Here is a 13,351-nt window from a genome sequence, read left to right as displayed (position 1 = left end):
TACAAATCCACCACTGATAAAATGGAGGTTCCTGCCTGTATGGAGAAGTACCTTATGTGGGTAGACGATCTCCTCTCTCAGAAAGGTGTTCTCGCCGGCGTTTCGGTCGAACAGGCCCCAGTCCATCTTCAGGTCCCAGATCAGCGTGTAACACGAACTGACCACCGAACAGCCGATGTACAAGTAGAAGAAGATTTGGGTATCGGCGTGCTTTTCAGCTGGGGGGAGGGGGAGAGGTGGCATGGCGTGAGGTTTGTCACTTGTAGAAGAACAGTGCTATGCATTTAAAAATGTCAACATCTCTGACCAGAGTGTCACTTGTCAAAATGTTAACAATCCACCTTTAAATTCTGCATACAAGTGATCCATTAAAGAACTCATCTTACAATAACATTTCATCTTTAGTAGCTATTTCCTTTGCCTTCTTTGAACTTTCCAACTTCTCGTGTACTAAAGCAGTGATTCTCAACCTTTTTCATATCAAGGATCCCCTATTTGATGAGATGTTGTCTCTCAAACCCAAATCTGAGAATATATGATATATATATGATTTTGTCCAGAATTCCATGACTATCTGTATTGTAGGTAAAGAGATAACAGTGAAACTTAACCAAAACAGTCATTCTTCTACATTCTCTAATTGCGTCTTGTAAATGAAACTCCTTGTAAAAGAAATAATGGTGAAGTTTAACAATTCATCAATTTGCTGGGGACCCCCTGGAACCCCCTCAAGGACCCCTGGTGGTCCCCGGACCCCACGTTGAGAACCACTGTACTAAAGGAAAAGGTATTCAATACCACCACATACAGTCACCAGGTAAAAGCTCTGAAGCCTCAGTGAGGAAAAAAAACACGACATGCAAAAGTGGCGTTTTCTCTGAGAAAACACAACAGATTCCTCTGTGTCTCCTTTTTCTCATAGAGGCTTCTTAGCTTCTAGTCAGCCTTAATATAAAGGAGTTCATTGGTGGCAGTGACAGTAGTGAGCACATTTAGAAGCACATTGGAAGTTGGGAATCTGAAAGAGGACAAAGGTATAACAAGCTAAACAGGTACAAAAAGTTGGGATCCTAACAATTCACAGGGTTCCTACACATTTTCCATTAAAAAATTCCATATTTTTTCCAGACCTTGATTTGTTTTGAAGATTTTGTCTGGTGCTCAATATGATTTACGCAGATAGACATCTTGCCCCTGCTAACTAGGTCATATCACTGTATAGATGAAGATTGTTCTTCACAGTGACAAATATCACAATATGTGAGATGATTGGCAGGGTTCCTACACGGTTTCCACTTTAAAATTCCATATTTTTCCCAGACCCTATGTTCTTGACTGGATTTGATTTTGGTGGGTATTTGATATAATGCATGCTGACAGCGGCTGGGTAATAAGAGCGTCCCTCTATCTGAACATTATTCTTCACATCAACAAAAACTGTGGACTCAAAGTGGCTCTACAACATAAAAGCTAGAATTATGTGTGTATCGGATCTGAACCGCAACATTTTCCATACTTTTCCAGACATTTTTTCAAATTCCCAAACTATTCAAGACCTGGAAATGATCAAATTCATTTTTAATACTTTTCCAGACTTTCCAGACGTGCGTAGGAACCCTGAATTCAGAAAAGGTCTTGGGTGATGTTCTCTAAATCGGTGTGTGTCCACCCTTACCTTTATGCGTGCTGTAGAGGGCGGCGAAGGTGACGACGAAGAAGGAAGTGGAGTATTTCCCGGCGTTCACCAGGTGAGGGAAGGCGCGCTTGGTGTCGCGGTAACGCCGCAGACACTGGACGAATCGAAACCAGGCAGGAAGACACTGGATCACGGCGCGGACGCCGTAGGAGTAGGAGTGGCACACGTCTTTACCTGGGGAGAATGACAGGCAAAGTGTATCGTTATGGTGTGTGTGTGTGTGTGTGTGTCACTGGATCACAGTTTGCCTTGCACACCCTAGTAAGAGTGACATACATCTTAATATGAGGAAACATACACACACACACACTCTGTATGACAGGGAGTGAAACACATTGTTACATAAGGGATCATACACTTGATGTCAGTAGTGTGTATGTACATCTGGACACCAATTAATTGTTAATGATGTTTATCAAAAATATAACTTGTATATTTATTAATTTCACTGTTATTGTCGCAAATATCACCATGATTATTACTCATGCAAGCCTTCCTTTAATACTATACTCATACTAATACTAAACATAAAAACAAATATATGCCCAATTCTTTCATGACATTCAAGTTTCCAAATAGGAACAGTTTTGATGCTACAACCTGCACTAGAGCACAGGGATGGATAGGGAACCAAATCCATAACTCCCACTGCCACTGAGTTATACACATCTTCATACATTGATATTTTCATATTTTCTTTGTCTCAGTAAGTTATACTGCTACTACTCCTGCAGCTATTTTACCTCTTAATGCTGCAATCCAAACTCTTCATACTGAAATTGCCAGTTGAGTATTTTTATGGCTCTATTCTTATTTCCATTCTATTCTTTTGGCTGTATCCTATTACAACGACCCCCCCCCCCCCCCCCCCCCCCGACTTCCCCCGCAGCCTCACCTTCGCTGCTGATGAGTCCGTCGTGCTTGTGCCAGTCCAGCTCGAAGCTGTAGAAGCAGATCATGTACTCCAGGTCCATCAGCACGACCACGAGAGAGTTCAGCTGGTCGGCCAGCCAGAAGTCCGCAAACTCCACGCGGTGGAACGGGGCCGTCACCACCCGGAACTACCGGGGACGAAGAAAGACGGAGGAAACGGAGGTGGGGGGGGGGGGGGGGGGTGAATTGATGTTTTTAATAAACCAAAAAACACGTAGCCTACACAATATGTTGAGGAAGTACGCCGTTGTATTAACGCGGTGACGTTACCAGCAGCTTGAGCAGCCAGAAGCGCGACTTGTAGTAGCAGGTCTTGAAGGGGTTGATGAGGAAGAGGAGGAAGAAGCCGTACAGGGCCAGGGGGTTGGCCTGCATCGGCACCAGGATGCTGTCGCTGAACAGACAGGACAGCAGGCTGACGCACCACAGCACTCCCAGCAGACCTGCGATCTGCACACACAAACAATTAGAGGTTAAATTCGCATTTATCATCATTCGGTTTTTCCTGCAGGACTTGTTGTGGATGGGGGAGGTGATTTTGGCTCCGAGATCCAGATCAGTAGGTATTGCCTTTGAAGAATGGCTCTTATTTGGATATTTACATCATGGTATATGGACAAATGTGCTGGAACTGCTATTATGAATATTGCAATATTCAATATTATCGAGTTATCGGCCCAAGCCTGCCCTTCTAATCCTGCATGCATCTGTGTGTTCATACCTCAAACAGATGTTGGTGGGACAGGTTGTTTCTGGGGTTGAGTTCAAATATGAGCACATGGTTAACTCCTGCCTGTCTCCAGCCATAGGTGTTGATGCCTGGAAGATAAACAGGGTGCTGGTTAGACAGGTTAGTGTGTGTGTGTGTGTGTGTGTGAGCGAGGGGGTCAATACACTTTCAATTCAAAATTTAAATTGAAGCAGTTCACGTAACATTCATAACAAGTCGGTTCTTGGCGGTTTCTTCATCGCTTGTGGAGAAAGATTTTTCCGTTTCAGAGTTTTGAAGAAATTCCACTTCCTGAACTGAATGAACCGGAAGCGAACTGACTCCCGACTCGAGCGTTTGCGTAAGTGTGTGTTTGGGTGTGTGCAAGTGTACATACCTAACAGGAAGAGGAACTCTATTAACAGGAAGCCTCCTCTATAGATCCTGACCATAGGCCAAACATCATTGCTACCAATCACCACAGCTCCTAGAGGGGGAGAGAGAGAGAGAGAGAGATGGAGACAGACCGGAGAGAAAGAGTAAGAGAGAGTGAGAGAGATGAAAGAGAGACAGCGGGAGAGAAGAAAAGTGAGAGAGAGAGAGAGAGCGTAGTCTCATTTAAGTCACCGTTTTGGTTCTAATGCTGACTGCAGCACTAAAACTATTTGTTTTGGATACCGTATTATGAATAAAGTAATAATCTGCAACTATTTCATAAGGGTATATTTTAGTTCTGCTGCTCTCTATCCCTGATTGATATAACACAGTAGTGATCCAACCTATATCCAGTTCATGAAAGCTTTCCCATTTGCTGTTCTAAACACCCGGTGTCTGGTGCACAAGAAGTGATTACCATTTACAGATTATACATTTTACAGATTACTAATTTAAAACAGCATTTGTAAACGCTGAGCCTATAACTGTCTGTGTTTTGAGGGAAATTGAGGCAGGTCATAATGTTTTGTCAGTGTCACATTGCTGTGAACGTAGAGGAAAGATACATTCATTCTCTAGTCTGATGGGTTTTTTAAGCCACAAGTGATTCAGCTTTTACTTTGTGAAACTATATTTTGCTGATGAACAACATACTGTAAGTGTATTTCCAGCCTGGATATTAACAATGAAATTCCACGAAGTAAAAACTGGATGATTAGAGATGCACGGCTTCGGACTACCTGGAACCTCCAGTTTGAGATGTGTGTGTGTGTGTGTGTGTGTGTTACCTGTAATGACCACGGTGACTATTAAGACGAGGAATACTCCACAGTAAAGCCCAACTCTAAAGGTGGTCCAGGCAGGAGCAGGCTGCAGACAGACAGACAGGGAAACACCAGCCTTAGACCAAGATAATACGACATGACAAACATTTACAGGTTCATTTACTGTCATCATAAAACATTAATAGGGCTGTTTGTTTTCCCGCTTCTGTTGAAACATCAGCAATGTTCACAGTAAAGTGCTGTCAGGGGGAAACCCAGTCATCTCCAAAAAGGCAGTGTTTCATCTTTCAGGAATTACACGATAAATATGTGTGTGTGTGTGTGTGTGTGTGTGTTTCTCTGACCTGTGCAGCTCCCAGGGGGGGCACCCTCAGCCTCTTCATGGCCTTCTGCCTGTCACCCCCCTCCAACTCTGTTGTTACCAACGCCTGGAAGAGAGAGAGAGAGACAGAGAGATTAAGTGAAAAGGTATAGAATATATGTGTGTAAACCACTATACATGTGTGTGTCTGTGTGTGTGTGTGTGTGTGTGTGTGTGTACCTCAGTCTCGGAGATGAGCTGTGTGATTTTCTTGCAGGTGTAAAACGGAGCCACCTCAACGTGGGCCACCCTCCAGTCGGCCCCCCTCGACGTCTCCAAGATCTTGTCATGCTTCTTCAGGATCTTCCTGAAGCCGGTGAAGTTCAGGTTCTGCAGAGAGAGAGAGAGAGAGAGAGAGAGAGAGAGAGAGAGAGAGAGAGAGAGAGAAATACGACTTGTAATAACTGTATTTAAGACATTTTAATACTTTTTAAGGCTTTAAATTTTGATGAATTAAGACTTTTTCCAACTTTTTTCAGGACCTCCGGATACTCTGGACTTTCTTTCTTTGTATTGTTGCATTTACATCTCTACTGTTGAGAAGGGGTTTCTACGTGTGTGTATGTGTGTGTGTGTGTGTGTGTGTACCTGGTAGTTCTGCAGCAGTATGAGGCTGAGGTAGAACTCAGAGAAGGCCAGCTGCAGGTCCTTAATGTTTCTGTGTTTACATCTCTCCTGCTGCGACAGGGCAAAAACGGTCTTCCTCCTCCTCAGGCCCCGGGCGTGGGCGGAGCTCTCCCTCTGGGCGTCCAGCGAGGACTGCAGCTCGTTCTGCAGGGTGGCGAAGCGCCGCTGGGCCTCCGCCAGCTTTTCTGGAGGGGAGGAGCAGGTAGAGGGGGGGGAAGACGGTTAGCTTTAAAGATAGAGGGTTTCTGCGGGGACACCGCCAGAGAAATATTAGAATGAAACTATGAATATCATTGACTCAGTATAGCTGATGATTTCAAGTGAGACCGCATTCACTTTCTATGGAAATAAAACAAGTAATGGTCCAAGTCTTGTCGGATCTTGCTAGCCCCTGTGAGTTCAAAACAGTATGTTAGTTTTGTATCGTATTTTGACTAAATGATACCAATCTTCTAAACAAAACCGCCAGATTTGGCCACATATCATTTAATATAGCTACAATATAGTTAAAGAGGGGCTATAAGTTCTCGTTTTCTCACTTTTGAGATAATGAGCCTTCTATCGCTCAACATAGTGTCTGCTAAAGAGTTAGCATGGAGCCTTCTATCACTTAACATTGTGTATGCTAAAGTGTTAGCATGGAGCCTTCTATCACTCAACTTAGTGTACACTAAAGTGTTGGCATGCCTACTATCGCTCAACATAGTGTACGCTAAAGTGTTAGCATGGAGCCTTCTATCACTCAACTTAGAGTACGCTAAAGTGTTAGCATGCCTACTATCACTCAACATAGTGTATGCTAAAGTGTTAGCATGGAGCCTTCTATCACTTAACATTGTGTATGCTAAAGTGTTAGCATGGAGCCTTCTATCACTTAACATTGTGTACGCTAAAGTGTTAGCATGGAGCCTTCTATCACTCAACTTAATGTACGCTAAAGTGTTAGCATGCTTACTATCACTCAACATAGTGTATGCTAAAGTGTTAGCATGGAGCCTTCTATCACTTAACATTGTGTATGCTAAAGTGTTAGCATGCAGCATCAGAGCCAACAATCTACCAGGGACACATGGATGAAGTTGGTGTATATTTTAATGTCAGGTGTAAAGTTAATCGGACTAAATCATATCTAGATACACCCCAGACATGAGGCACACGTTAAAGCCAGATATGACGGGGGGGTCATTGATATACAATATATGACTATGTGTGTTGTTGTGTGTGTACACAGCAACAGTATTACTTGTGGTCATTACCAGAGTAGAAAGTGTTGATCTTGGCCAGCTCCTTCTCACACGTCTGGAAGAACTTCTCCTCGAACTTGGCGTAGTACCTCTTAACTGTATCCTCGTCTGTGACTGCGGGAGGAGGCGAGATGTTAAATCAGTGAAACTCCAGCACCCAACAGACAGCACTGATCAATACACTTTAATGGAGATGGGAAGTAGACAGGAGGAGGACAGGGGAAAGGATACAGTTAGGTGGAAATATGACAGATGAGAACAAGGGAAGCGGGTGGGGCATGGATTGATTTATGCAAGTGAGTATGTGTGTGTAAAAAATGCCATCCCTATGTTACAGTACAGCAAAGCCCTTCACTGCCCTCCTCTGACCAGCAGATGGAGCAGTAAGCCAGGACAGCAGCAGAGTGTGCAGTACTTGCTTCCTAAATAGTTTTCAACAGCCATGCGTTTGGTTTTCTGTGTGCACTTTACATCTTCAACCCTCCATCTTGTGGCTGGTATCTGATATTCACTGAAAGGCCAATACCTACCTGTCTAACTGTAATGACTGATGCCTTTTTGAACACAAAGCAGCACAACACTGCAGTCTAGATGAGCTGTTTTTAGTTTGCATAACCGGGGAGGGGGGCATTCTCTCATCTGATGAACACGGGTCACACCATAGAGATAAAACTGTTTTATCTCTGTGGTTCACACACACACACACACACACACACACACACACACAGCTTAACAGCAGCATGGCCAGGAGCAAATTCGTAGGTGAACGTGAAGGGCCCACTGCGGTACAAGGTGGAGGTACAAGATAGCGTACACTGCGCAAACATATGGAGATGTAAACAGACCGTTACATGACATAGGCCTAATGTGTCCCAGAGTTACCCTGTCATTTAAAGGGTGTGTATGTGTGTGTGTGGGGGGGGTGTCACTCTGCCATAAAGAGCTGCTCACCCTAAAAGAATTTCATAAGTCTGGGTTTCAGTGGGGAGTTTTAATGTCCCATGATGTCTAAATACTGTTTTACAGGCTTTTCCACCCTGACAAGAACACAAAAAAAATTGGGGAAAACACTGAAAACTTGTCATTTGTTTTAATCATCATGGAAAATCAATATATATCAGCCATCAAAAACCCACAATCGGTCGAAAAAACAACTTACTCACCGATTGAAAATTTGATACCGGCCCTTTTAAGTGGAAACTGCACTTGCAAATTAAGATAAATCAAAAGTAGATTAAGGTTTGCTCCAAGTACTCCGAATGCATCAAACTACTGTGCCGCTCTCTGGATCTGGGGGTTTGGTGTTTAAATCTTTTTTTTTTATTGAGGAAGCAGTCGTAAAATACATTCAGTATTACAGATTTGTCCTCGCTTTAGCGTTAGAGAGAGAACGAACAGACAAAGAGAAAAGAAGGGAAAAGAAAAAAACAAAACAAAAACAAAGACATGTATACGAAACTGGGGGGTTTGCAGGGCGGTAATACAAGAGCCACCAACTTCTAACCACCGTCACGTGCCTCTTTCCTTGTGGCTGAGAACAGGAACAAGTGAAACAACCAAATGACAGACAGCGCAGGTGGTTTTGAGTCAGTCTCTGCGGACTCGGTGATTCACGGCGTTTCAGACTAGCTGGTTTTAGACAAGACATCAAATTAACTAAATTGGAGTGTCTCGGCCACACACGCAGACACGCGCATACACACGCCAAACACACACGCCAATGCACAAACACACAAACAGAAACCGCAGTCATAGTTTACAGTAATCTCCTTATCCCTTTTTGGCCTTATTCTGCTCTTTTCTCTCTCTGTGTCCGCTCATGTCATCATGATTATTATCATTATTATCATTATGACATGTCTGTGTCAGTAATAGGCTATACTTTCCATCCTGACAATTGATGTTTTTTAGGTCTATTTTCTCAGCAACACCCATACAGTTACACACATTCACACTTGGAAGCCACCCAGTGCATAAGTCTTCTAATGTTTAGTGGGGTTCAGTGTATTTTTATCGTTAGGGATGAGCCAGAATAGTTGAATTGTCAAAGAGTCGTTTCAGAGTCTCACAATGTGAACTGGAATGTGGCCAAACATTAACATTAACAACACTATATATGCTTGAAAGAACCAACACAGCACAAGTAATGGTGCTCTAAAAGAAACACAGGGACTTTTGTGGACCATAAATGCAGTTACTGGCTGTGGTAACAGTTATTGTACTGACACACCGGAGCGTGTTTGAGATAATTTCACTTGTTTCCAATCTACAATCCAAGTTTCATCTGTTTTTTCTACAATCAAGTAACAACATGTTGAAATAAGGCATCTGACTCCACTAGTATCAAGATAAAGTCACTTGGTTCAAAGAGGTTATTAAAACAAGATGATTTGTATTGGGAAATGAGGTGAAATCATCTCACCCCAAATGCAGATTTTCCATTTGTTTTTAAGCAAAACAACATTTTAAGTGCCAATACTACACTAAATGCTAGATATTTTTTGCAGAGCGTCTTGCACCTGCCAGAGGTTACTCATTAGCCTGGGTTTTACAGGGTCAAACAGGGCTAGCCAATGCTTACTCATTACCTGTGTCACTGAATTTCATCCAAACTGACATTATCACAACACACATCATTTGTGAGCTTGGCTGCAGTTTCACATAAACAAATAGCTTTCAGTAATATGTTATAAACATGATGCGTTGAACAGATCAAGTAGCATTTGGTGCTGCTGTAAAAAAAAAAAAAAAAAAAGCAGAGTGTGCAGACTACAGCGGAGAGTAGCACATACATGTCAGTTATACATCATGCTCCAGTTCTCATCTTAACTCTATTCCTCTTTGCCACCTATGTTTTATATTTGAACCGTTAAAGGAATATACCAAGTTATTGGTAAATTGTAAACGCCAAAATCATCCATGTGTCCACGATAGATCATTGGTTCTGGTGCTCCATGGTAACATTTTAGCATACGCTATGTTGAGTTATAGTAGGCTCAACGCTAACACTTTAGCATACACTATGTTGAGTGATAGTAGGCTCAACGCTAACACTTTAGCATACACTATGTTGAGTGATAGTAGGCTCAACGCTAACACTTTAGCATACACTATGTTGAGTGATAGTAGGCTCAACGCTAACACTTTAGCATACACTATGTTGAGTGATAGTAGGCTCAACGCTAACACTTTAGCATACACTACTAACACTTTAGCATACACTATGTTGAGTGATAGTAGGCTCAACGCTAACACTTTAGCATACACTATGTTGAGTGATATAGGCTCCACGCTAAATCGTTAGCATACACTATGTTGAGTGATAGTAGGCTCCACGCTAACACTTTAGCATACACTATGTTGAGTGATTGTAGGCTCCACGCTAACACTTTAGCATACACTATGTTGAGTGATAGTAGGCTCAACGCTAACACTTTAGCATACACTATGTTGAGTGATAGTAGGCTCAACGCTAACACTTTAGCATACACTATGTTGAGTGATATAGGCTCCACACTAAATCGTTAGCATACACTATGTTGAGTGATAGTAGGCTCCATGCTAACACTTTAGTATACACTATGTTTAGCGGTAGTCAAACTAAACTAAAAACTAAACTATGGAGCAGGCTATGGAGCCACATGGATGATTTTGGTGTCTGTGTTCTCATTAGTTAACAGAGAAGTGGACCGTAGGGACAATGTAGGCACTGTTTTGTTGTAGTAAGAACAGTCTTAGCACTACACCTGCAGGAATTTTCAACGGACGAGCGTGGTCAATCTTCCTTCCACTGTTATGCAAACACTCACAGATAGCTAGAAACTTCAGTTACAAAATTCACTAGAGCTGAGCAGCTGATACCTCAGTCACATGGAGAGGGGAAGAGAGAGATAGACAGTAATGGAAACGGAGTGAGCAAAAGAAAAAGAAAGAGAGGGATCATTAGGGAGGGCATGGTAGAACAGGGATGAGTGGAATGATAGATGGTTAGTCGGATTGATATAACAAGCCTCTGTTTCCATGTGAAACTCTATAATAACTCATCTTTTGTCTGCCTGTGTGCTGTCCAATGTACATACATACCAAGTAAAGACATGAGAGTGTATGTCCTTTCAGGGCATTCATAGATTATTTGGATTTACAAAAAAGTATGCAAGAAAGATTTCAACCTGACTTCTGCGTTGGGAGGACTTCAAAAAAAGTGACCAGTAGCTGAGTAGGAACCAAAGAAATCAATGTCTCAACATGGTGAAATAAACACCAAATGCTCAACAGCCTACTCTGAAAGGGTTACAGTGTGAAAGGTTACAGTGTTAAAGGCTTGAGGTGTTGGATGTGGTGTGTAGACATTCTCACATCCAGTATTTGTGTTCTTTTAACACTTTTGTCGGTGTTGTAAGTGTCTCCCCAAGTGCAGAGATTGTTTCATGACCCTGGGAGCAAGCCATACCACTAACAATGCACTGTAAAGCATACAGAAATACAATACTGAAAAGCTGAAGTCTTGGAGAAAGGAGGTTTTTGCAGGACAGTTGCAAGACATTGAGAAAAAACACAAAGCGTCTGGAGATGTTGAATAGTGAACATTCTCCAGACCCTTGTGTTTTTGTCTTCAGCTCTCCTTCTGAGTCGAAGACAAATCATGGAAACATTCTTAGAATAAAATGAACCTGGAATAGATAAATGAAAAAAAAGAAAATGGAACAAAATGACAGTCAGTTAGTCAGTCAGTGTGTGACCAAGAACAGCTCAGTGGATTTATTTATTGGTTGGAAAATCAGAACGGAACAGCCTGTGAATCACAGCATCATATCAGGAAACAACATGTATAAAGCCTATATAAAGATAGTGAGACTGCCACATTGGCCTGGGTAAAAATCGGTCAGTCAGTCAGTCAATGAGCCACATTAAGAATATGACAATGGACTCATATCTTAAGAGGTCAATAACTAGTACATAGGCTATATTGACGAAACAGACGCAAATATGCTCATGGCCATATGAGTCTTTAAGGTGCTACCTGCAGCATTTTCAAACATCAATATATCATTGTCAAATTAAATGTCATTCCGTGGTGTAATTACTGTAAACAAATGAGATCATAGTGGAGACGCTTAGTAGCCTCTATCTCACACTAGTGGTACTGTTAGGGCTAGTGTTTCCCAAAATAAAGACCAAGACTTTGCCTTTTCTGAAGGAGATAAACATGTTAGAAGTGATAAAAAAGTATTGATGCTTGCTGCACAAAAAGTTCCATTATTTTACATGAGATCAAACGTTGCTTCCTGCTTCTTCAGGTTCACACTTCAAACAGGGAACATCTCACAGGTGCTATAAATAAGCTTAGCATAACCATGTGACCAATAATAATGTAGATTGCCTGCCTAAACAAGGTACATATAGATCTCAAGTGATAAATAGAGTTAAGGATTATGAAAATACAGAGTACTACAACGTACAAAGGTAAATTAGCATTAATAAAGCTTGACATGTTAGCCTACTAATACACTGCTCTGTTAGGGCAAACAGGCAAAACCCTCCGTACTAAAACTTATGTGATCATATCTCCAAATATGAGCGACCATATGACAAAGTGTTCAAAAGCAGACACTGCCAATGCAATGCTTCAATGAATGCTCCTGATCATAGGAGTGACATGGTGGCGGGATAATATTTAGGCCTCACACACACTTTGGCTTTTAAAATGTTTTGATGAGGTATCTCTTACCAAACTACAGGTCTAAGGAATCAAATGACCAATGTTTGCTATTAAACCTGTGAAGTCATTTGCGTAATGTATGTCATTTAATGTAGTGTGAAGTATGAAACGTCATGAGGACACTATGAATAGAGTTTAATGAATGCGACTCATTGTGTGTTGACTGTTGTTTACAGGGACAATATGATCATCACTCTAGGAAAACGCCCAGTTAAATAACGACTTAATCACTGTGGCTGCCCTGTCAGTCAGTCAATATGGGGCCCAACATGGCTCATCATCTCATACTGACAGTAGGAAGAAAGAGTAGAGACATGTCCTAGTCACATAATCATGGTGGATCAGGGGGCTGAAGTACATACTGTGTTGCTTGTGAGCTTTAAATACAGGCTATACCTTTGAATCCATCACCTGTATCACACTTCAATCCCTCCTCTCAATCTTAAATGCCATAAAGCAAACTAACAAGAACAACACATCAAAAGGCAATTCCTGTATATAGTGAATAATGATGCTTTTAGATGCTACATGTTTCACAAATCACAATATAATGCCGTTTGTGAAAGAGAAATGGAAGTTTTAGACCTGAAAATAATGAGTTTCGGAATAAAAGAATAATGAGGATTTTACATCTTAACTTCACAGATGACGCAACGACCCGTTTATTTCTGAGGAAAATAATGACATGATGTTGCAGAATGGAAATGATAACGATTACAGGGGACTCATTTAACAGCCTGGAAAATAATAACCGGTTTGTGGGAAGATAATAGAAACTTTAGAGGTGAAAAAAATGATCGCTTTGCATAGCTGGCTAAATGTTTCTCATACATTTTTCTCTG

General features: G+C 41.8%; 1 protein-coding gene across 3 annotated transcripts in view; it reads right to left on the bottom strand.

Annotated features, from left to right (window-relative positions):
* LOC139638176 (xenotropic and polytropic retrovirus receptor 1 homolog) overlaps positions 1 to 13,351 on the bottom strand; it is a 36,241-nt gene that overhangs the window by 5,014 nt on the left and 17,876 nt on the right. Inside the window, exons 3-13 of one of the 3 annotated variants that reach the window (XM_071512216.1) lie at positions 6,803 to 6,904; positions 5,508 to 5,731; positions 5,100 to 5,249; positions 4,903 to 4,986; positions 4,562 to 4,643; positions 3,736 to 3,825; positions 3,351 to 3,448; positions 2,900 to 3,079; positions 2,592 to 2,757; positions 1,676 to 1,870; positions 52 to 218 (exon numbers count right to left, since the gene is read on the bottom strand). In XM_071512216.1, coding sequence (XP_071368317.1) covers positions 52 to 218; positions 1,676 to 1,870; positions 2,592 to 2,757; positions 2,900 to 3,079; positions 3,351 to 3,448; positions 3,736 to 3,825; positions 4,562 to 4,643; positions 4,903 to 4,986; positions 5,100 to 5,249; positions 5,508 to 5,731; positions 6,803 to 6,904 — 1,538 coding nt within the window. Of the gene's footprint in view, positions 1 to 51; positions 219 to 1,675; positions 1,871 to 2,574; positions 2,758 to 2,899; positions 3,080 to 3,350; positions 3,449 to 3,735; positions 3,826 to 4,561; positions 4,644 to 4,902; positions 4,987 to 5,099; positions 5,250 to 5,507; positions 5,732 to 6,802; positions 6,905 to 13,351 lie in introns of all 3 variants that reach the window. The other 2 variants (XM_071512217.1, XM_071512218.1) reach the window with 2 other exon arrangements.

The sequence above is a fragment of the Centroberyx affinis genome, unplaced genomic scaffold (assembly GCF_046629955.1).
Source record: "Centroberyx affinis isolate AG114_WGS23_722 - 3 ecotype Tasmania unplaced genomic scaffold, CSIRO-AGI_Caff_v1 ptg006177l_1, whole genome shotgun sequence".
NCBI lineage: Eukaryota > Metazoa > Chordata > Actinopteri > Beryciformes > Berycidae > Centroberyx > Centroberyx affinis.
Note: the sequence above shows the minus strand (reverse complement) of the source record. Positions and strands in the feature narration are given on the sequence as shown.